Here is a 21753-nt window from a genome sequence, read left to right on the forward strand (position 1 = left end):
CACCTAAGGTTCCCACCTGAGGGTCCCCGAGGAGAGCCCTGCTCCAAGCCCTCGTTCCCCAGGCAGGTCCCACCGGGCTCCGGCCCCCCACTGCACCCATGGCTGGGCCTGGCCACTGCCCACCCGCACAGAGAGGAGCTGGTGCAGGTCGCACGGCAGCCCCTCTTGTCTCCCCTGCCTCTGAATAGAAGCCACCCGCAGACCCCCTCCTCGGAGAAGCCTCGTCTGGGTGCCCGGGGTTCCGAGGGACCCCATGGGAGCATCAGCTCGTGGTGGGGCGTTTCCTGTCTGTTTCACGTCCTCCCCTTCCCGGTGGGGCTGTGAGCCCCCGTGATCGGCCCCAGGCCCAGCCCTGACCTGTGACTCCGGCACAGACCAAGGGGAGTGAGGGTCCGAGTGTGGACGCCAGCTCCCTCCTCCTGACACTCCGCACGGCCCCTGCATCTCCGGAAATAACACTAACACTTCCCTCTTGGGAATCTGTCCACAGGCTCCTCCATCTGGCACCCGGCGTGTCGACAGGCGGCCAGAGCTGAAGACAAAAGCAAGGTTGGTGGAATTCAGTCTCTTCCAACGCCTTTCCCCCCGCTTCTGCGCTATCATCGCACGGTTAAGAGGACGCTGGCTGGGTCTGCAGCCTTGCCGGCCAGTCCCACCAGGCTCTGGGGCAGGTGGCCCGAGGCCTGGCGATGTTGAGGTGTAAGCAGGTAGATCAGCTGCTGGGTGGGACCAGGGCCCTTCCCGCACTGGCCCTGCCGACCTCTTCCTTTGTTCAGTGGACGCTGATGGCTGTGGAAGTTTTGGGACAACTGCAAAGTTCGCGGGTCTCCAAACAGTCCCAAGACCGTCCATACTTCTGACGCCAGCGGCTAGTTCGAGGGGTCCTCACAGCTGCCCGCAGGTTCATTAATGTGTCTGAAGCACTCACGGAACTGTTACAGCCCCGTTATGGTTTATCCCGGCAGGGGGCAGGGGGAGATACAGAGTGAAATCAGCCCAGCATGGGGCGGGGTCCAGGAGGGGTCCGGACACACGGTACCATTGTCTTCTCCCCGTGGAGGCCAGACTCGGCCCCTCCCAGTGACGGGTGACAGCGCACACGGAGTGTTGCCAACCAGGGAAGCTCCGGGGCCAGAGACCTTATCGGTGCTCCATTAAATGACTGATCGGTTGGTTGGTTGATTGATTGGTTGCCATGTGGTTGATTTCACTCTCCAGGTGACATGACCCAAGACCACCAGAATCATAGGGTTGGTCTTTCTGGCGTGGCCAGCCCCACTCTAAGAATTTTGGGTGCAGTTAGCCCCCTTCCTAAACAGAGACATCCTATCGGGTACGATCACCTTCCAGAAACTAGAGCAAGACCTCCCTCTGGGCCAGGCTAGACCACCCTCTAGGCCAGGCCAAATTCCTTGCCCCTCAGAGGCCCTGTGCTGGGCGCCAGGCTGCAGGTACAGGGTGAGAAAGGAGGCCGGCATGCCCCTGACCCTTCCGGGGCTGGCGTCCCAGAGAGAGGCAGAAATCAACGCCTCAGCAAGAAGATAATGCAGCAGTGGTTGGCGGGGCAGGAGAGCGGGGGAAGGACCGACCTCACCTGGGATGGTTGGGGGGGGTGGGGGTGCAGGCGGTCCTCCAGAGGAAATGAGCAGGAGCTGAGCCAGAAGATGAGACGGTGCCAGGCCTGAAGAGAGGGAGAGGGAGTGCGGTTCCAGGCAGGGTGGGGGTTCGTGCAAAGGCCCTGGGGCAGGAACAGGGCAAGCTCCCTTTGGCTTGGGTGGCGGTGGGGTGAGCAGGGGAGGGGTCCCGCTGCCCCTGGGCTGCCACGCCTCCATCCTCACCGCTCCCTTTCTCCCCTGCGCCTTCGCAAACGCGTTCCTTCTGCCAGAGATGCCCTCTCGTGCCCTTGCATCACGCATCCTGGCAAACTCCTCCTTTGGGTTTTAAGATTCACCCAGAATGTCAGCCCCTGAAGACCTTGCCAACTCCTACTCCTGCCCCGCGTCCTCAACTCACACCCCGCAGGCAGCTCCCTCTTCCCTAAAAGCCTGGAGGAAAGGCTCCAGTCTCTCCGTCCTGAATTCCCGGCTCCCACACAAGTCCTGGCAGGTGACACACTCAAGCGTTTGCGGGTTGAAGGAAGGAAGTGAATACAATGAACTGCAGCCCAGGGGACCGCAGGCCCTCGAGGGGAGGCGTGTCAGCCAGCTTTGCTCTGTCAGGCACTACCAGGCCCTGTGCCAGGGGGCCCCCCACCCCTGCAGGACCCCCACTGGGAGCCACGCCCCGCAGGGCCCCGGGATAGCGTAGATGGTCCGCGGGCGGCGAGTGGTGTGTGACCCACGGGACCCCGGGCCCGGCCTCAGGACGCCAGCAACCCCTGGCTTTCCACTCTGTCCCCTACGCGTGGTGTCCCGGGCATGCCAACCCTTTTAAAGCCACCAGACAGGCTACGGATGAGCCGGGTGGCAGTGGGCCCTTGAAGACCCTGGCTACTCAGATGCCGCATAGCACGGGTCTGCATCCGTGTCTGGGAGATGGACAGGGAAACTGCTGCAGGGGGCGGGGGGACGCACGGGGTCGCTAGCGTGCCCGTGTGTGGTGTGCAGAGTGATGCTGGGATCACTGCAGAGTTCAGACCCAGCCTTCTCGGACCCAAGCCCGTGGGATACCCAGAATGCCTTTCGGGGGTGAGGGGCTCGCTCTGCTGGTGGCAGCTCTGGGTCAAGAGGCCGAGGTGACCGGGGTCCCTGGGTGGAGGCGGGGAGGGGCTGAGAGGAGCAGAGGCTGGACAGTCAGGCAGGTCCCCCGGGAAGCACATGGGAGGCCGGCCGATCCGGGGGTCTCGGTGGCTTCCTGCGCCTCTGCGGCAGCTGCGTTTGGCAGGAGGGACCGTCGCCCAGAGGAATTCTGCTCCAGGAGGAAAGGGGCAGAGCTCTGCTGTTGGGCGTACTTTGCTCTTTACTGTTGACGCTGGTTCTGTTCCTTGAGTCCTTCACTGATACCTTGCACTGCGGGAGCGAGGGGTCAGGGCTGCAGAGTCCCCCCACCCCTGGCTGTGGGGAGTGAGCAGAGCCAGAGCAGAAACTTGTCTCCAGACCTAGCAGACGCCGCGGGGGCTCAGGGCTTGGGAATTCCTGGTGGGCTGGATGGAGACCCACCTCGTGAACTTTGGCCCATGAGACGTGATGGGGGCATGGGCTGGTGGAGGGGACCCTCCTCGTACCGGGCCCTCGGGCTGGGTGGGACCCAGCCCAGTTCAGCACACTTGCCAAGCCCGTTCTGAGAGAACTGCAGAGGGCAATCGTCCCATTTTCTTTGGCAGTTGATGTCAGGGGGTCTGGAAGCCGCTGCTTCTGGGGCATCTGCCCCTTCGTGATGCGTTCGTGGCTCTCGGCCTGCGGCACCGAGGTGACTAAATCCAAGCCCTGCTGTTCCTGCTGGAGGCGGGAGCAGGGGGACTTAGGGGCACGTTACGTCCGAGGGCCGTGGGGACCGTCCTGCTACCCCTGGTGTGTCACGGCGACCTGGGGAAAGGTGGCCTTGAGCCGGGGTGGGAGGGCTCCGCGGAGGAGGACCACGTGCCCCGGGCCCTCTGTGCCCCCAGAGCCTCCCCCGGCCAGGTCAGCGTGCCCAGCACCAGCCCCTGGACTCTGGACCCACTGCTGAGCTGGCCTCAGGCTGCTGCCAGGCCTGGTGGCAGCAGCCGCCTCTGCTCCCAGCCTGGAGGCCACTGGCCCCGCGGAAGCGAGGCTCTCTGAATGCTGCAGGCTGGCAGGACAGGGAGGAAGGGAAGGCTTGTTGCCCCGGGGGCTGGTCATTGCCCTGGACTTGGCTTCCTGGGCTTGTTTCCACAGATGCTTTGGGAACATTTGGGGCAGAGGCCAGCAGCCTGACAACAGTTGCCCTTCCGTGTCCTGGGACAGCATCCAGGCCCCAGTCATGCCCTGCTTGTCCCTTGTTTCACCCTCCCCGGGTCCCAGCCCCACCTCCGCCCCTCAGGGCCTCTTCTGTCTCGCCCAGGAAATGAGAATAAACTCTGGGCCTGGTGGGCCGGGCAGTGAGTGGGCACATCAGTGGGTGGACAGGGCAGTGAGTGGACAGGGCAGTGGTGGGCGGGGCAGTGAGGGAGTGTGGCAGTGAGTGGACAGGGCAGTGGTGGGCGGGGCAGCGGGTGGGTGGGACAATGAGTGGACAGGGCAGTGGTGGGCAGTGCAGTGGATGGGCAGGGCAGTGAGCAGGACAGTAGGTGGACAGGGCAGTGAGTGGATGGGGAAGTGGTAGGCAGGGCAGTGGGTGGGCGGGGCAGTGAGGGGGTGTGGCAGTGAGTGGATGGGGCAGTGGGTGGACAGGGCAGTGTGTGGACAGGGCAGTGTGTGGGCGGGGCAGTGGTGGGCGGGGCAGTGAGGGGTGTGGCAGTGAGGGGGTGTGGCAGTGAGTGGACGGGGCAGTGGGTGGACAGGGCAGTGAGTGGACAGGACAGCGGGTGGGTGGGGCAGTGGGCGGGCCGGGCAGTGTGTGGACAGGGCAGCGAGTGGACAGGGCAGTGGGTGGACAGGGCAGCGAGTGGACAGGGCAGTGGTGGGTGGGGCAGTGATGGGCTGGGCAGTGAGGGGTGTGGCAGTGTGTGGACAGGGCAGCGGGTGGACAGGGCAGCGAGTGGACAGGGCAGTGGTGGGCGGGGCAGTGGGTGGGCGGGGCAGTGAGTGGGCGGGGCAGTGGGTGGACAGGGCAGTGAGTGGACAGGGCAGTGGTGGGCGGGGCAGTGGGTGGACAGGGCAGTGGTGGGCGGGGCAGTGAGTGGACAGGGCAGTGAGTGGACAGGGCAGCGGGTGGGCAGGGCAGTGGGCGGGCCGGGCAGTGGGGGTTGTGGCAGCAAGTGGACAGGGCAGTGGTGGGCAGTGCAGTGGATGGGCAGGGCAGTGAGCAGGACAGTAGGTGGACAGGGCAGTGAGTGGACAGGGCAGTGGGCGGGCCGGGCAGTGGGGGGGTGTGGCAGCAAGTGGACAGGGCAGTGGTGGGCGGGGCAGTGGGTGGGTGGGACAATGAGTGGACAGGGCAGTGGTGGGCAGTGCAGTGGATGGGCAGGGCAGTGAGCAGGACAGTAGGTGGACAGGGCAGTGAGTGGATGGGGAAGTGGTAGGCAGGGCAGTGGGTGGGCGGGGCAGTGAGGGGGTGTGGCAGTGAGTGGATGGGGCAGTGGGTGGACAGGGCAGTGTGTGGACAGGGCAGTGTGTGGGCGGGGCAGTGGTGGGTGGGGCAGTGAGGGGTGTGGCAGTGAGGGGGTGTGGCAGTGAGTGGACGGGGCAGTGGGTGGACAGGGCAGTGAGTGGACAGGACAGCGGGTGGGTGGGGCAGTGGGCGGGCCGGGCAGTGTGTGGACAGGGCAGCGAGTGGACAGGGCAGTGGGTGGACAGGGCAGCGAGTGGACAGGGCAGTGGTGGGTGGGGCAGTGATGGGCTGGGCAGTGAGGGGTGTGGCAGTGTGTGGACAGGGCAGCGGGTGGACAGGGCAGCGAGTGGACAGGGCAGTGGTGGGCGGGGCAGTGGGTGGGCGGGGCAGTGAGTGGACGGGGCAGTGGGTGGACAGGGCAGTGAGTGGACAGGGCAGTGGTGGGCGGGGCAGTGAGTGGACAGGGCAGCGGGTGGGCAGGGCAGTGGGCGGGCCGGGCAGTGGGGGGGTGTGGCAGCAAGTGGACAGGGCAGTGGTGGGCAGTGCAGTGGATGGGCAGGGCAGTGAGCAGGACAGTAGGTGGACAGGGCAGTGAGTGGACAGGGCAGTGGGCGGGCCGGGCAGTGGGGGGGTGTGGCAGCAAGTGGACAGGGCAGTGGTGGGCGGGGCAGTGGGTGGACAGGGCAGTGGTGGGCGGGGCAGTGAGTGGACAGGGCAGTGAGTGGACAGGGCAGCGGGTGGGCAGGGCAGTGGGCGGGCCGGGCAGTGGGGGGGTGTGGCAGCAAGTGGACAGGGCAGTGGTGGGTGGGGCAGTGGGTGGGCGGGGCAGTGAGTGGACAGGGCAGCGGGTGGGCAGGGCAGTGGGCGGGCCGGGCAGTGGGTGGGTGGGGCAGGCACAGATGATTTTCCCTGGGCACTCAGGTCGCCTTGGAGATAGTTCTCCAGCCAGCTGACTGCTTCCTGCCCGGGGGCCGGGAGAGAGCTGTACTTTTCTGTATTGTTCGCTGCCTGCAAGGTAGCTAGCGTGCATGAACCAGCCAGCCCCGGTCAGCTCCGGGTCAGCCCAGCGGGGTCTGCTCAGGGGGCCATCAGCCCCTGAGCAGGGCAGCAGAGGTGGCGTCACTAACTCCCTCTGAGTCCGGCCTGTGGGTGGAGGCAGCTCCACTCTTATGTGGCAAATCCAGACGAGAGCTAACTCACGCGTCTGGAGGGCTGCTCAGCGGTCATCTAACTAGTGCCCCTCACGCCAGGCCCAGTGGGCTCCAGGACCCCCGGGAGCCAGCTCCGTCTCTGCGTCCAGCAGCAGGGGCCGGCACCGGAGTCCATGCCAGGCCGAGCCAGGAGAGGGAGGGCAGGCCTTCCTCACTGCCCGGAAGGCCTCCCTGACTGCGTGCTCCCCCGGGGGATGGGTGCCCCCCCGGACAAGGACGTGCGTCTGCTGAGCGTGCCCATGGAAAGCCCGTCGGAAGGCTGTGGTCCTAACTGCCCGTCCCCAGTGCATCGTTGGGCCGTGGATCACGTGGTCATTCAACACACAGCCACTGAGCACCTGCTGTGTCCCTTCTGGGCTGGGTACCGGGAACACGGAGGTGAATAAGACCAGCGGGTCCCTGCCCTACAGGAGGGCCCACGTCCTCTGGCAGGGGAGACAGATGGGCAGGCTCCAGGGTGCAGGATGCTTGCCTGTGACGGGGGGAGGGACGGGGCCAGCTTCCCGGAGCTGAGACTTGGCAGGTGTGTGGGAGAGTGGGTCACAGGGCCCAGCCCTGTTCTGGCTCTGGGTCCCAAGCCAGAGGAACCACGATCTGCTGGGGATTGCATGAGGGTTTCAGAGCCATGGCAGGGGCAGCCGCATGTCAGCTGAGTAGCTGAGAGGAGCTCCTTGCATGAAGAAGGTGGCCGGGGACAGCCGGGCATGCTCCTGCTCGGGTGGCCGCAGAGCGAGCCTGGACTGACCGGGCTGGTCCCCCAGGCTGCGGGTCTCCACAGTTACCGTTTCAAGAGCCCATGTCCTTCCCCACCCCCACCCCAAACCCGGGGCACAGAGGTCCGGGCTGCTTACCGCGGGGGCACCTGGGGGGAAGCAAGAGCCCCTGCGCTAACTGTGAGGCCGCTGAGCAGGGAGAAGACAGGCTTGTTGAGATGGTCCCAGAGGCCCAAACGCAAGGACGGGGTGACTGAGCATGAGTGAGAACGTTTCAGTGGAATTCGCAGAGGCCGCCGGGGTGGGAGAGCAAGCCTTGGTGTTGGACTCTGCCTCTGCCCAGCTGTGTGACCTTGGGCAAATCACTAGCCCTCTCTGAGCCTCAGCCCCTAGGCTTTAAGTTGGAGATGAGTGGGTGCTGACCCCTCACGCGGTATCCATGCAGCTTGTGTGGGACCTTAATGAGAGCCAGGTGCCCCCGTCACTGTTGTAGGACGACGCTTCCCGGGACCAGGCTGAGCGGTGGGGACAGGGCTGGGTGAGCTGCCCGGCCCTTTGCTGGTGTGAACAAGGCCCTGGAGAACACAACTGGGTATTGGGTTTGATTGTGAACGAATTGGAGTCAGGGTAGGGAGAAAGTGAGAGAAAGCCCAGGTCTCCTGACTCTGGGAGAATCACCTGGACTCGGCCCCGTCGTGTCTGGGCTCCCTGACCTGTGGGACGCAGGGACGCCCTGGCCCTCTCCGGGGCTGGGAACCTGGCACAGGGAGGAGAGCACCGTGCAGCCACCCACCTGCCTGCTCGGAACCCTGAAACATGCCAGAGCAAACCCAGGCGCCCGCTGCCGCTCACAGAGCCCAAGCCCCCTTCCGTCGGGGTCGTGGTGACAGTGAGCCGGTGCCGCCCCACCTGTGCCGGGAAGCGTCCCTCTTGGTCTGGGGGACAGTTCTTGGGCCACTGCTGCAGCTCTCAGCTTAGGGGCACTTTTCTTGTAAAACAACCAGTGTTTGTCGGCTTTGCAGACAAGGGGCTTCCTGCCGTGAGCTGGAATCAACTGAAGTGAAATAAAAGTAAGGACGATTGACAGTGCCAAGCCCCTAGCAGGCTGTGCCTACGTCCTCAGAGACAGAAAGCACCTTCCAAGCAGCTCTTTCCGCTTCATAGAGAAGGAAGCTGAGAGTCAAAGTTTTCTTTCAAATGTATTAAGTGTGTACGTACATCATTTTTGCCTAGTAAAATAGGCAGCCTGGCCACAGGGACGGTGATAAAACAGACCCAGTGTCACTGGGCTCCGACGGTGCAGCTCCTTTGCAACAGCACTTGACGTTGTGTTTTACTGGGGGTGGCCGAGCCTCAGGGGTCCAGCTGAGCTCCTTGAGGGACCCCAGCCCCTGCCTGCGAGGGGCCCGGGGAAGCAGGGCAGGTCTCCAGAGGATGCCAGGGTGATAACTGGGGCAAGGAGAGGGGATGGACCAGCTGGACGAGTGACCTAGCGCAGAGATGACCACGGAGCATCACGCCCTCTCCCTCTTCTCTTTCCCTTGTAGATACAGAACCAGGCTCCCAGTCAGGTTCACCCAGGCACCACCCCCTATGCCTTTCAGGTTTGTCCCTCCCACTACCGTGTCGGCCTCACATCTGGTGTTGTCCCGTTCTCGCTGGTGTTGTGCTGGCTGTAGCCAGAGCTGGGGGTCATCCACTTGGCGGGGGTCCTTGATGGGTGTTAGTGTCCTGGGGCTGCCATACAGAATGCCACAGGCTTGGGGATCTTAAACAGCAGAAATGGATTTTCTCACAGTCCTGGAGGCTGGACGTCCAAGATCAAGGTGTGGGCAGGTTGGTTTCTCCTGAGGCCTCTCTCCTGAGCGTGTAGAGGGCCGTCTTCTCCCTGTGTCCTCACATGTCATCCCTCTGTGCCTGTCTGTGTCCTAGTCTCCTGTTCTTATACGGACACCAGTCAGGTTGGATCCAGGCCTGTCCTAAAGACTCCGTTTAAACCTAATTGCATCCTTAAATGCCCTGTACCTCCAAATACAGTCACATTCTGGGGTCCTGGGGTGTTGACTTCAACGTATGGGTTTTGGAGGGATGCAATTCAGTTCATGATGCGGCCCCTCCCAGGCTGCTGGGACCACTGCAGCGGGTGTGGACCACTGAGAGGGGCTGGACAGAATTCCAGGGGGTGGGAGGAAGGGGCCTGCTGAGAAAACAAGAGAGGAGCCGTGAGTGGGTAGGGAGAGGGGGGCGCTTTGTGAAGATGGGTCCCGTTTAGACGGGGCAAGTGGGAGGTGTGGAGTGTTAGGTACGTGAGTGGTCCCAGCAGGGGTGAGGGCTGGACCAGGAGAGGGTCCAGGAGCTACCCGGTCACGCCCGACAGGTGGGGATGGGCACAGGTGCAGCGAGTGGGGTGGGAGCTGGAGACAGGCAGGGTCCTCGCACTGATGGGGGGCCTGACGCGGGGGAGTGGAGGAGATGGACAGTCTTCTCGGGGATGTCACCTCGGGGGTGCAGGAGTCATGGTTGGAACCGAGGGAGGAGGGGCGGGGGAATGGTTCCAAGCCACAGTGGGCACGCGAGGAGCAGACCACAGACGTGACGGCCGCCGAGTCAGACAACAGAGGCGGGGCTGGCGGAACGAGCTGCAGTACATCCCCCGTAATCCACGTGGAGAATAAGGTCTCTGAGCAGCACAGTTCCGCCTTTGCCGTTGGAGCGCGCAGAAACGCGGAAACGGCATCGCTTGCTCTCATCCTCCGGAAAACAGATAGTGTTGACGCCGGGAAAGCTTGGCGATCACGGGAGCGATTCGGCCGGCGCTGAAAGCGTGGCTTCTGCTTGCAGCCAGGGTCACCTGCTGTGTCTTCTGGTTACAGCTGTGCTGTCGTTCATTCAAGCCTGCATGTTTATTTTAAGAATTGTTTCAACCTGCAAATAAAAAGTATCTCGTGAGCCGGCATTTCTGTTGGAGTGCAATTGCCTCTGAAAGGTTCTTCGCGTTGACGGTCTGCTTCAGCCTCCTCCTGTCTCCTCCTCTCCTAGGAAACCAGAACCTCTTCAGAGAGCATCATTTCCGTCCCTGCTTCCAGCACCTCAGGGTCTCCGAGCCGCGTGATTTATGTAAGTTGGATTCTCTCTGTGGAGAGTGGGGAGGGGCCCCGGGGCCTGGGGTCATTGCTGAGTGTGCCCTCGGAGTGGGGGGCTGGGGCCAGCGCCCCCCAGAGGCCGCGGGAGATTGGTGCAGACCGTGAGGCTGGGTCGGAGCCTCCAGTGTGGATGTGCTGTGTGACCACGGCCGCCCCGTGATGGCGACAGGTGCGCAGAGAGGTGTGCTCACAGCTGTGGCTACAGGGGTGACGGTGAGTCACTTCCGCATCCCCACAGCCAGGACTCACCTGTGTAAATAACACTCGGGCCCGTGTCACAGATAACGGTGCAGATCTGTGGCTGCTGCTGTGGAAAGTTCCTAACGTGTTTTTAGAAGCATGTGAAGGGTAATACATGTTACGGGATCCCGTTTGCGTTTGTGTGTGTATGTATTTGTGTGCATGTGTGTGTGCGCATATGTGTGTGTGCATGTGTGTGTGCATGTGTGTGTGCACGTGTGTGTGCACGTGTGTGCGTGCGTGTGTGTTATGCGTATTTGTGTGTGTATGTGTGTGCGTGCACATACAAGTCTAAAAATGATTGGGAACATTTTAACGAATAGTTAATAACAGTTACCTCTGGGTGGTGGGATTAGACATGGAAGGTGATGGTTGTAATTATTTGCTAGTTTACTTGTCTAAGTGGCAAACTCCATTGTCTGGGAAAGAGCCTATGCGGGGTGGGGGAGGGAAAGGGGGCGAGCCCTGGACTGGGTGTCTTGGCCCAGCTGCACACCCGAAGGACAGCCGGTGACTTGGGACGAGTCGCCTCTCTCATCCTCCCCCCGCCATCGGCCAGGGCCTCATTTTTCTCTCACACGATGGAGGTGGAATTCGCTCTCCTCAACACTGCTTTTCACTCCCCAAACTCTCCTTCTAGTTGGGCTAGGGCCGTTCCTGACCCTAATTCTGATAGGTGATAATAACAAGGGTTCTAGTCCGGAGAGTAAATCGCAGAATGACCCTTTGCAGATGCAAACCCAGAGGCTCAGAAAGGCAGCACGACGTCACCCGGCAGCTGTGTGCCCTTGGGCGGGATGTTGGCCTCTCTGAGCCTCTGGGAGCTCACCTGTACCTGGGGACCCACAGTGCCTGCTGCCCAGGGCCACTGAGGTACTGAGTGGGAGGCCCCGGGCACAGCCCTGAGCCCAGAGGGAGGACAGGAAACGCTCGCTCGCTGGGATTACTGTTATGACGTCTGTGCTCGTTTGCCGGGGCCGCCGTAAAGCCCCGCAGACCAGGGGGCTTCAACCGCAGAAATGTATTTCTCACCGTCCTGGAGTCTGGGAATCTTGAGTCGAGGTGTCTGGAGGGTTGGTTCCCTCCGAGGCCTCTCTCCTGGACGTGTAGACGGCTGTCTTCTCCCTGTGTCCTCACGTGGTCGTCCCTCTGTGCACATCTGTGTCCTAATCTCTTCTTCTCAGAAGGACACCAGGCGTACTGGATCAGATCCCACCCTAATGACCCCTTTTTACCTTAATCACCACTTTAAAGGCCCATATCACCAAATGTAGTCATTTCTGTGGTGCTGGGGGCTAGTGGTTCGGCATAGAAATTTGGGGAAGCACGATTTGGCCCCTAATACCATCATCATCATGAATAATAGTAATAACGACTATTGTTATCTGAATGAGATCGTATTTGTGAAGCACTCGGCATGCGGCCAGGCATGGTCGTGTCCCCAGACTGCAGCTACTGCTGGTAAACTGCTCATTAAACATGAACTATTATTTTTTGAACAAACTGGTGTTTGTAAGACGCTTAGGTACGGTAGTGCCCATGTAACGGTGCAGTGAGCAGTGACCAGAGTCCCTGGGCTCTGTGATCACTGTTACTTCAAAGGTCATGCAGCGGTAAGCAGTGGAGCTGTCTTTGAACCCAGGTCTCTGCCACCACAGAGCTTGGGTTCTTCCCAGGGAACCCCGCTGCTCAGTGCTGAAAGCCAGCCCTGCTGGGTCCCTTCTTCCACCTGGCAGTTCTCAGCACAGCCAAGTCCACGCCCCTTGATCGGGTCACATGGCCTTCCCGCCCTTGGGGAGCACGAACTTGCCAATGATGACGGTGGGCAAAGAAGTTGCCCACCAGCTGGCTGTGCCTTCAGCCGAGGTAGATTCCAGCTGGTCGCACCGTCCCAGCTGAGACAGACTTCTCGCTCAGCTAATACGAGTGTGCTGGATTCCAGCTTAAACAGAAGGCCTTGAAGTGTACACATGGCTATATGTTTTAAAAAGTAAAAGTTAAAAAAAATAAGTAAATAGAAGACCTCGGGCGAATTAATTTAATCCTGTCTCCTGAGTCTGAAGCAGCAGTTGTTAGTTTGACACTGCAGAGGTGCCTTGAGTCCTGGGTACCAGGGAGTGTACTCTGCCGTCTCCTTTTGCCTCTCAGCATCCCAGTTAGATGCAGCTCAGAGAGGTGCAGAAGCTGGTCTGTGTCACAGCCTCTAAGTCATGGGGCCACCGTCCAAGGACCTGCATCCATCCCTAACACATGGACTCCCAGCACCATGGCCAGCGCCCAGCCGGGAAACGTCCCACCCTGGCCATCCCTCCCAAGTCAGGGTCGGTATCAGCACCAGTTGGCAGTGCACATCCATGCAGTTCCTTCCCTGAGGAGACGAGAGTCTGGTCAAGCAAGTGCCCTTCTTATCTCAGGCTCAGCCCCTCTGCTCTTCCTTCCATCTCCCTGTTGGTATCTCCTGTCACCCTACTGTGCACCCAACTCTGCTCAGCGCCGGGCACACTCAGGACCTCAGGACGGTGGTCCCAATCCATGCACCAGCTCAGCGTGCTTAAAAGGATGCCAGCCGCCTGGGACCCGCCTGCTGTGGGATGGTTGTTCTCAAATGCAGCTTCCTCTCCCTCCCTCTCCCTTCCTGCCCATCAGGAAGAGATCAATTCCCCGCGAAGTCCCTGTGTGCAGGAATGGCAGGGAATTTATCATGTGATGTGGCTACCGTCTCCCACACGGGCTGTGAGCTCCTGGCGGGCAGGGACCGTGCCTCACTCACCTTAGTATCTAGGATAAAACATGCACACAGTAGGTGCTCAATAAATTGTGGGTTTTTAAAAGTAACCTTTTCACCGCCTTTTTCTTTATTACAAATGTAACCCACATTTATTAGCAACAAAATAGCGATTGGTGCAGAGGTGAAAATGAATACCATTTATAATCCTCCCAGCCAGAGTAGCCACTGTTAATATTTTGAAGTATGCCCTTTAGGTTTCTTTTTCTCTGTGTGCGTGTATTTTTTTTTTTAACAAAGTGCGGTCACATTGGCTATATTGTTTTGTAACCTTTCTTCAGCAGGGCAATAAAGCAGTGAGTCGGCATAGCATAAAAGCGGCATCATGAGATTATATCATCGGTAGGATTATGTTATAGCCATAACATCATATATGGTCATATCTTATCATTAGTTGTTATGCTGGATACAGTGTAGGAGAGAAGAAAGCTAAGGGAAAACACTTGTACTTACACACACTCCAGTGGCCTTCCGCCAATGAGACAACATAGCCCGTTGTCATGGCAACCGCCCCGGGACTTGGATGCAGGGAAATGCATCTGTGAGCCCCGCTGGGCAGGACAAATGCTGAGGAGCCAGGAGCACAGCCGCCTAGCCGGCCAGGTGGGGGCGGGCAGGCTTCTCTCTGAGCAGGGTCGTGTTGGTGGTAGTTGGCATCGTCGGGCCGCCTCCCTGATCCCCTGTGTCAGGGCAAGGCGGGCGCTGTTGACTGTGCACCTGGGGCTGAGAAAGCCAGCGGGCACTGAGCGCTGCGATCATAGCAGGACAGAGGTGGGTGGGCGGACACAGCCTCCACAGTGACCTGTGAATGCCGACCTCTCCCAGCCCCTCGGCAGCATCGCCCTTTATATCGAGCTGTGTTGATGGTCACGAAATCCAGCAGATGGACAAGGCCCAGGTGGTATTCCCATTTTCAGGGGGAGACAAAGACCCAGAGAACCCAGCTGGCTTTGGCAAATGCGCAACGACTTTGGCTCAATTCGGCATGCCTGCCCCGAGGGCCCATGCCGCGTCACGCATGGAGTTAGGGGGAGGGACTCCATGGTGAATCAGGGTCCTGAACCCCCAGGAGCCACCAGCCTCAGGAGCAAAGGAGACAGATGCACCCACGAAATCAGCACCTTTACTCACAGGAGAAGGGGAGGTGGTGGAGGGGAAGCGTGCTGAATCTGGAAGGACCAGAGGATGAGCCGGGCAAAGAGGCCTGGGAACGGCATTTCGGAGGGAGGGAACAGAATGTACCAAGCCCTCATGTAACCGAAAGTGCGGTCCAGCTGCTCGCCGCTCAAAAGCCAATAAAGAGGCAAGGCTGGTGGAAAGGAAACATTGCTTTATGTTGGACGCCGGCAACGAGGGCGAGGTAGAGGAGGGCGGACTCCTGTCCAAAGGCTGACTCCCCCCGCTGACAATCACTGGGCAAGAGTTTTTATAGACGGAGGGAGGGGTCTACATGCAGAAACTGCACAGTCAGCTCTGACCGTCATCTTGAAATTGGTCATCGGTGGTCTGACCAGCGTCATCTTGATTGTTTTAAGTACAGTTAGTCTTCGGTTTCAGGGTCAGTCTATTCCCATTTCCTTGAGGTCAATTCTTGGAATTGTGGCCACTTATGTCATGGCTACCGTCTGTCATCATGTAGTTAACTTCTTCCACCTGGTAGGGGTTTCAGTATCTATAAGGCAGCTCCCAGGATACGGCTCAGAATATTATCTGTAGCCCTTAAGGAGGAACTAAAGGTCTTTGACTTTGCTTAATGATTAAACTATTATCATTTGGTCTCCTTTGATGGTTTCCTTTGTTTCTGCATCTTCTCACTTCTCTGATTAAACTTTGGCTGAAGTTTTCCTGCAGACAAGAGGCAGGCGGAGGACGTGGGCGGAAGCACCATAGGGTCCTGCTCCGTTTCACTCAGGCTGTGGGTGTTCTGGAAACTGTAAGGGGTCGAGCGTGACAAGGGGCATGGGTGGGGGAGTGAGAGGCTTGGATGAGCAGATACACAAGGGCCAGGTCCCCCGGGGCCTGAGTTCAGATTTCCCCGGAAGGCAGAGAGGAGCAGCTCAAAAACGCTGATCGGGCGGCACCACAGTTACAAACGACAGACTCAGGGTTTGAACTCAGGTCTTCTGAACGTTGCCCAGGGTTCCCAAGGGAATCGCCAGAGACCTGAGACATCAGGTGTTCACTCTCTCAACCTACGTCACAGATGGCAGGGATTGCCCCTAGCGTACCCAACGACTCACGCGAGCCTTGGAGTTGGTGGTCAGGGAAGTCTTCCTGGAGGAGGTGGGCTGCCGGACTTCAGAGGATAAAGGAAAGCTGGAGGGTGGAGGCTGAGCCTGGCACACTGGGGGAACAAGGAGGAGACACCTTATGATGAATGGGCTGGAAACATCAGGGCCGAGTTTGGAAACTGCAGTGAGGGCTGTGTCACCCATCCCGGAAGGGGCTGCCGGAGGATGTGAGCTGGAGGACGACGGGGTGCAGCTGGAGTTTGAGTGACGTGGCCCTGGCGGGGAGGAGAGCCATGGTGGGGAGGAGAGCCATGGTGGGGAGCATGGCTCTGGACTCAGAAAGCCTGCGTCTCCTCCCTGGCTGTGTGACTTTGGGCAAGTTACCTGGCCTCTCTGGGCTCCGGTTCTTCCTCTGTGAAGAGGACGTCCTGTGAGCGCCCCCAGTGCTGTCCAGGGTGGAAGGTGTAGTGTCACGCTGCTGTTGGTGGTGTTTGTTAGAAGAATTGGTGGCAGGACAGCCCCCCAGAGGCTGTGGCTGGATAGGGACGCGGGCAGTGAGGGCCTTGACCAGAGCCGCCTGGGTCTGGGAAGGGGCAGAGAGGAAGGCGGGGGCAGCGTTGACCTGGCCGGGGGCACCGAGGGAAGCCGAGGTTGAGATGAGGGTTCCTGCTGGGTTTGGGGGTCGAGCCGAGCCAGCGGCGGCAGCCCGAGTGGCCAGCTTTGCCTGTGGCTGGCAACGCCAGGCTGAGATGAATCCTCGGAGGGGACCCGGCGGAAGGAGGTGACTGGTGTGTCAGCTCCAGGAGGGATGGGAGCCTGGGCATCCGCCGCACCAGGAACTGGCTCGTGCTGGGAGCAGGCTGGGGACTCACGTCCTCTCTTCCGTAGGGCTCGTGGGCTGTAAACATTCCGCCGGCGCTGGAGGGGTGCTGCAGGGACACGGGGACTGAGACTGGTGTTTGGGGGGGAACCTCGGCCCTGCTGTGAGAGCCAAGCTGAGGCGGCCACCCTGCTCCAAGGCCTGTCCCGTCAGTCACGCGCCCCCGGGCAGCGCCCGGAGCCAGGAGGAGGGGCCAGCGGGCGGCGCAGGGGAGCGAGCACCCAGGCGGACCTCACCTAAGCAGACGTGGTGGCCCCTGAGTGTGTGTGTGTGGGTGGCTGGGTAGGGAGGTGTGTGCGTGTGCACTAGTTTGGTGGGTGAGGTTGTGTGGGTGCGAGTGAGTGGAGGTGCGGGTGTGTCTGTCTCCCCTCCGCAGCTGTAGGCGGGCGTGTTCCCCGTGTGCGTGCATGCGTAGATTGTGCGTGCGGGTCTGCATGTCCGTGGTGGGTGTTTGCGTGTGTGCGTACATGCCTGCACACGTCGTGCACGTGCTGAAATGCACGCATGTGCATCTTTTACGTACGTGTGTATTTTATGTGCACACGTGCGTGTGTGCGTTGTGTGCGTACAAGTATACTACGAGCACGCATCCACGTGTGCGTGTGTGTGCGTGTCTACACGTGTGTGTTCTGTGCCCGCACACGTGTGTTTGTTTACACGTACATGTGTGTGTATGTGTGCGAGCATAGATGTGTGTGTGTGTGGCTGTGTGTGTATTTAGACCACGGGCTGAGTTCTCACTGTCCGCGGGGACGCAGGTCCGTGTGCCACGAGGCTTCCCCACGCCTTTGCCCCCGGCCCCACCTCTACCCACGGCTGCCGAGCGACCACGCCTCCAGGTGTGGGTCTGACCACCCCCTCGACTCTTTCCTTCCTCTCGCAGGCCAAGCTGGGTGATGAGATCCTTGACTACAGAGACCTGGCCGCTCTCCCTAAGAACAAGGCCATCTACAGCATCGACCGCCCCGACATGATCTCCTACTCGCCCTTCATCAGCCACTCGGTGGGGGACAGGCAGAGCTGCAGCGAGGTACGGCCCGGCCCGGGGCCAGCCTGCAGGGCGTGGCACCTATAGCCGGTCCCCTTGGCGTCCGTCCCCACGGCCGTCCGGCGGCCTCAGCCTACTCTACCCCCTCAGATAACCTGCGCCTCCTCTTTAAAGAATTCCCAGTGTGCTCTGGCCCCGAACTGCCCCTCGCAGACACACTGACGGAGAGGGTCTGGACAGGCCCCCTCGGCGGGCGCAGAAAGCAGGAATCTCGCTGGCGATCAGGAAAGTGACAGGAGCAAAGCGAGAGTCTCTTTATTTTCTTAAGTTGGGAAATGTATCCTGTTCCTTTGTCCAGAGCGCTCCAGGCCGCGCTCCGGCTCTCCCCGCCCTGGCCCACTCCGCCGTCCCGTGAGCTCCCCGAGCTGGCTTGACGCCTGGTTGACCCCAGACGACTTCTTCCCCGCTGTCCCGTGGGCAGTGTCCTTTGCTGGACCTTCCTAATCGTGGCCGCTTCTCTCCATTTACCCTGGAATTTGCTGGTGAAGTCACTTTTCCTTTGTGAGACTTCAGTGTGACCGGGCCACGGGGGTGCCTGGGATGGAGAGGAGGCGTGTTTTGCCAGCTGTCGGCCATGTCTGTGTGCCGGTCACGTGGGGTGGCCCAGCGTGGGCGCCCCGCTCCGAGTCTCCCAAGGTGTCGCCGAGGCTCCGGGGCGCCCGGCTCGACGCAGACGCCTGCTGCGGTCCAGCAGCTGGCGCAGCTGCGGGGCGTGAGGGCAGGGCGGGGACAGCCCGGGGCTCCGGGGGTCCGCGGCACGCTCACCGGTCATGCTGCAGTGGCCAGCCCTTGTCGCTGATATCACAGTCATCACCCGCTCCTCAGGCCCGCTTTCACTCTGCGCTGACACTGGGCTTCTGCGTCGCCCCGCCTCCTGTGGCCCGGCACTTTGGGAATGACCGTCCCAGGGTGTAGATGAGAAGACGAGGGTGAGGGAGAACGAGGGCGAGGGCCCAGGACCGTGCTGCTCACGGGGGCAGAGCTGGGGCTTGGGCCCTCGTGGCTGGCCTTGGTCACTGCTGCCGCCGTGCCGACTGCGGCCATTGCCCAGAGCAAGGTACTGGGCTTCTGTCCCTCCTCCATCTCCTGGGACCTCGAGGCCTCTGCCCTCCACAGGCCCTGCCATGCCCCGGCTGCAAGCCTGCTCAGAGGTGTCCTCTGTGGGAACCCTTCTGTGGGTAGATGGTGGCGTGGGCCACAGAACGTGGGTCAGTGTGCTGAGCTGAGCAAACCCTGGCCTCGGGGCCGGACCGCTTCCCCTGCTTCTCTGGAACGGCAGCCTTCCAGCAGTTCATCGAGTGTGGGAAGCTAGCGGAGGGAAGGGCAGTGGGCTGGGAGCACAGAGATCTGCCAGCCTTTCTGAGCCTCAGTCTCCCCTTCAATGAAATGGGAAGATTGGGAAACACTTTCCCCTTGCCGTTCTAACGGTACGAGAAAATGTCCCCAGTCGCCAGGGCTCCTCCTTGGAAACTCTCCACAGCGTCTTCCTACCTGTCCAGGAGAGGGGGAGACAGGTGAGCTTTCCTGCCTGGAAGCCCCGTTTCCAGAGCCCCTTCTGCCAGGCGCTCCCTCCCTAAGTCCTGGCAACACGTCTGTAGGTGGCAGGCGGTGCTCACCTGCTCCAGCGGGAGGTGCCTGGCCGGGGAGGCCGGTCACCGCTCCCCAGGGCCCCGATGACCCCCCTACCCCGCACACTGTCCTCACCCCGAGCCCCGAGGCTCCGAATCGTGCTTCCTTCCTCTGGGCCCCTTTTCTCTCTTCGGAAGAAACCCGAGGGTGATGGGCTCGCAGGGTGTGGCCACCCAACGCCCAGAGCCAACAGTCTTCCCTTCAGAAATGAGTCCTCGTGGGGGAGAGGCAGGGCGGGGGCGGGCCAGGATGAGACAAGGTCCAGGCTCATCCTCAGAGAGGACTGTCTTGGGGACCTTTTCCTGTGTGTCTCCAAAAAGGTTTTGGGACGTGTGTTGGGTCTCGTGCTGGGGTTCCCTGCCACGTGGAGGAGGGTCCGTGGTGCAGATGAGCCTGGGCCGGGGCGCTCTCCTCCCCGAGTGACCACCAGGCGCCGGGCCTAACGGGTAACTCTGTGTTGTGTCCACAGTCCCCACGGCTGCTCTCGCCGACGCCGCCCGAGGTAACCGCCCCCGGCCCACCCCGTTTGCTCGTGGCACTGCCGCCCGGATGGTAAAGATAACCAACCGGGGCTCCCCTGGAGGGTCTCCCAGGCCCTTGACTGTGGCCTCTGCCTGTGGCATCAGGCCGTGACCCTCTGAGGCTGGGGCTTCCTCCTCGGCGTTGGTTATTTTTATAATCGTATCCCATCTGCATGCTTCCCTTGTGTCTGCCGGCCCTGCGATACGGACACCTGGGACACCTGTGTCTGACCTGAGGTCTGGGTCACGGCTTTCTTTAGAGAAGAAGTCCAGGGGCTGGGTTAGCCTGGGCTACGTCATGCGCCTCCAGGTGGGACTTATGGGAATATCTTGGGTCCTCGAGGATAAACGTGCTGGAAGCATTTCTCTATCAAATAGCACGGGTTAGCATCCCGCTCTTTTTTCTCGCTTCTCAAAACTGATCCGCGACGTAGACAGCCACCAGTCAGACTCCAGTCTGCGTGGGCATCAGACCTCGGGTCCAGGAACGCGACAGCCGAAGCCTGCACGTGGGCGGCTAGCACCGAGCTGCCACGCCCACGTGTGGCCGCGAGCCCCGGGCACAGGGCAGGCGAGAAGATAGGACATCTGTATGATGTCAGCTGGCCAGCGGGGCTGTGCAGAGGATGCCTGGGGATGGAGGCTAGACGGCAGGGCTGCAGCCCTCCCAGGGGAGAGAGTGTGTGCCCATGGCCAGGATGTGCCGGGCCGAAGGGGCTCGGGGTGAGGCATGGGTGGGGCCTGGCAGGTGTGCTCCCAGCATGAGGGCTGCCTGAGCGGAGCGTGCAGGTGGGCACACAGGCAAGCTTTAAGGACAGTGGCTCCGTGGGTTCTGCTAAAGAGCAAGCCCTAGGAGGCGGGAGGTCAGCTTGGAAGGGCGTGGGAGCCGTGAGCGCCAGACCCAGACTCTTCCATTACTCATCCCACGCCAGCCTGGAGGGGCAGAGCGGCAGCGTCCACCCCACGGCAGGACGCTGGCCCGTGTCGTGACTGAGGCCAACGTGCCGAGCTGTGGCAGGCGGGCGGTCTGCTCTGCCCCCGTGCCATAGTGCCACGCCATCTCATGCCACCTGTCACCTGCCCTGACCACCCCAGACAGTGGCCATCCTGCTTGAATGGAGTCTGCGTTGTCAGTGCTTGTGGGTCTGACTCAGCTGGGCTTCTGGGCCGGGGCGGGGGCCTTCTTCTTACTGCCCGCTCCTGGGGAGCCCCTATCAAGGCCGGGGGGAATACAGAATCTCAGTGGTTCTCAAACTGTGTTCCGAGGGGCCTTGGGTGCCGGGAAGGATGGGGCGAGAGGGGAGCTGAAAGACGGAGGTGGATGCAGGTGCCTCTGCCTCCTCTGTGGGAGCCCCAGCTACAAGGAGGGGCTGCTGGAGGCGTGGGCGGGACCCTGCCCTCCAGTACCTGGCAGGCACGGGGACGATGCTCAGGCCCAGGGGAGTGTCAGCACCAAGGCCAGCCCCCCGTCTGGCTCTTCAGATGTGCCCTGGAAGGTGGGGGGACTGCGTCCTGGGGCCGTGTTGAGTCAGCCTCTTGGGTCAGGAGAGCAAACGCCGAGTGGAGGGCGGAGGGGTGGGTGGATATGGGTGGGCGGTGCTCTCGGCGCCGGGGTTCACCAGGCTGTCTTCTCCCAGGGGTATCAGGATGACCGCTCCTACAAGCAGTGCCGGACCTCCAGCCCGAGCTCCACCGGGTCGGTCAGCCTCGGCCGTTACACCCCGACCTTGCGGTCGCCCCAGCACTACAGCCGTCCAGGTACACGCCCCCCGCGGCCTCTTTTACCCCCGTGAAGCTCTGCTTCTTGTGGCTTTTCCTCTTATGAGTCTGTCTCTTACTTTAGCACCTGGAGAAACGACCGACAGGGCGTGGGATTGCCAGTGGGCGATGGAGAGCCCGTCCTTTTAATGAATGAAAAGGCCCTCTCGTGCCGGGGCAGGGAGGTTAAGTGCAGGGGCAGCCGGTTACCCCGTTGGTTAGAGGAGCCGTCCCGTGACGCCCACAAGGCAGCGCTGAGCACATAGAATCCAGCTCACGTGTTAGTAGCAGGAGATGTCAGGAAGGCGAACCGGCACGAAGGACAGGAGGCCAGAGGTCACTTAGTGGAAAGCTCGCGTGGCTCTGGGAAGGTTTGCTCTGTGGAGACAAAACCAACGCACAGAAACTAGAGTCAGCACATGCAC

General features: G+C 61.1%; 1 protein-coding gene across 4 annotated transcripts in view; it reads left to right on the top strand.

Moving 5' to 3' along the window:
- The window catches only part of ABLIM2 (actin binding LIM protein family member 2), a 151932-nt gene that overhangs the window by 79817 nt on the left and 50362 nt on the right, over positions 1-21753 (top strand). For all 4 annotated transcript variants that reach the window (XM_079920549.1, XM_079920548.1, XM_079920547.1 and 1 more), the window contains exons 8-11: positions 491-549; positions 10133-10210; positions 17256-17402; positions 21208-21328. In XM_079920549.1, coding sequence (XP_079776675.1) covers positions 491-549; positions 10133-10210; positions 17256-17402; positions 21208-21328 — 405 coding nt within the window. The remainder of the gene's footprint in view (positions 1-490; positions 550-10132; positions 10211-17255; positions 17403-21207; positions 21329-21753) is intronic.

The sequence above is a fragment of the Stenella coeruleoalba genome (genome assembly GCF_951394435.1).
Source record: "Stenella coeruleoalba genome assembly, chromosome: 4".
In the NCBI taxonomy this organism is placed as follows: Eukaryota; Metazoa; Chordata; class Mammalia; order Artiodactyla; family Delphinidae; genus Stenella; species Stenella coeruleoalba.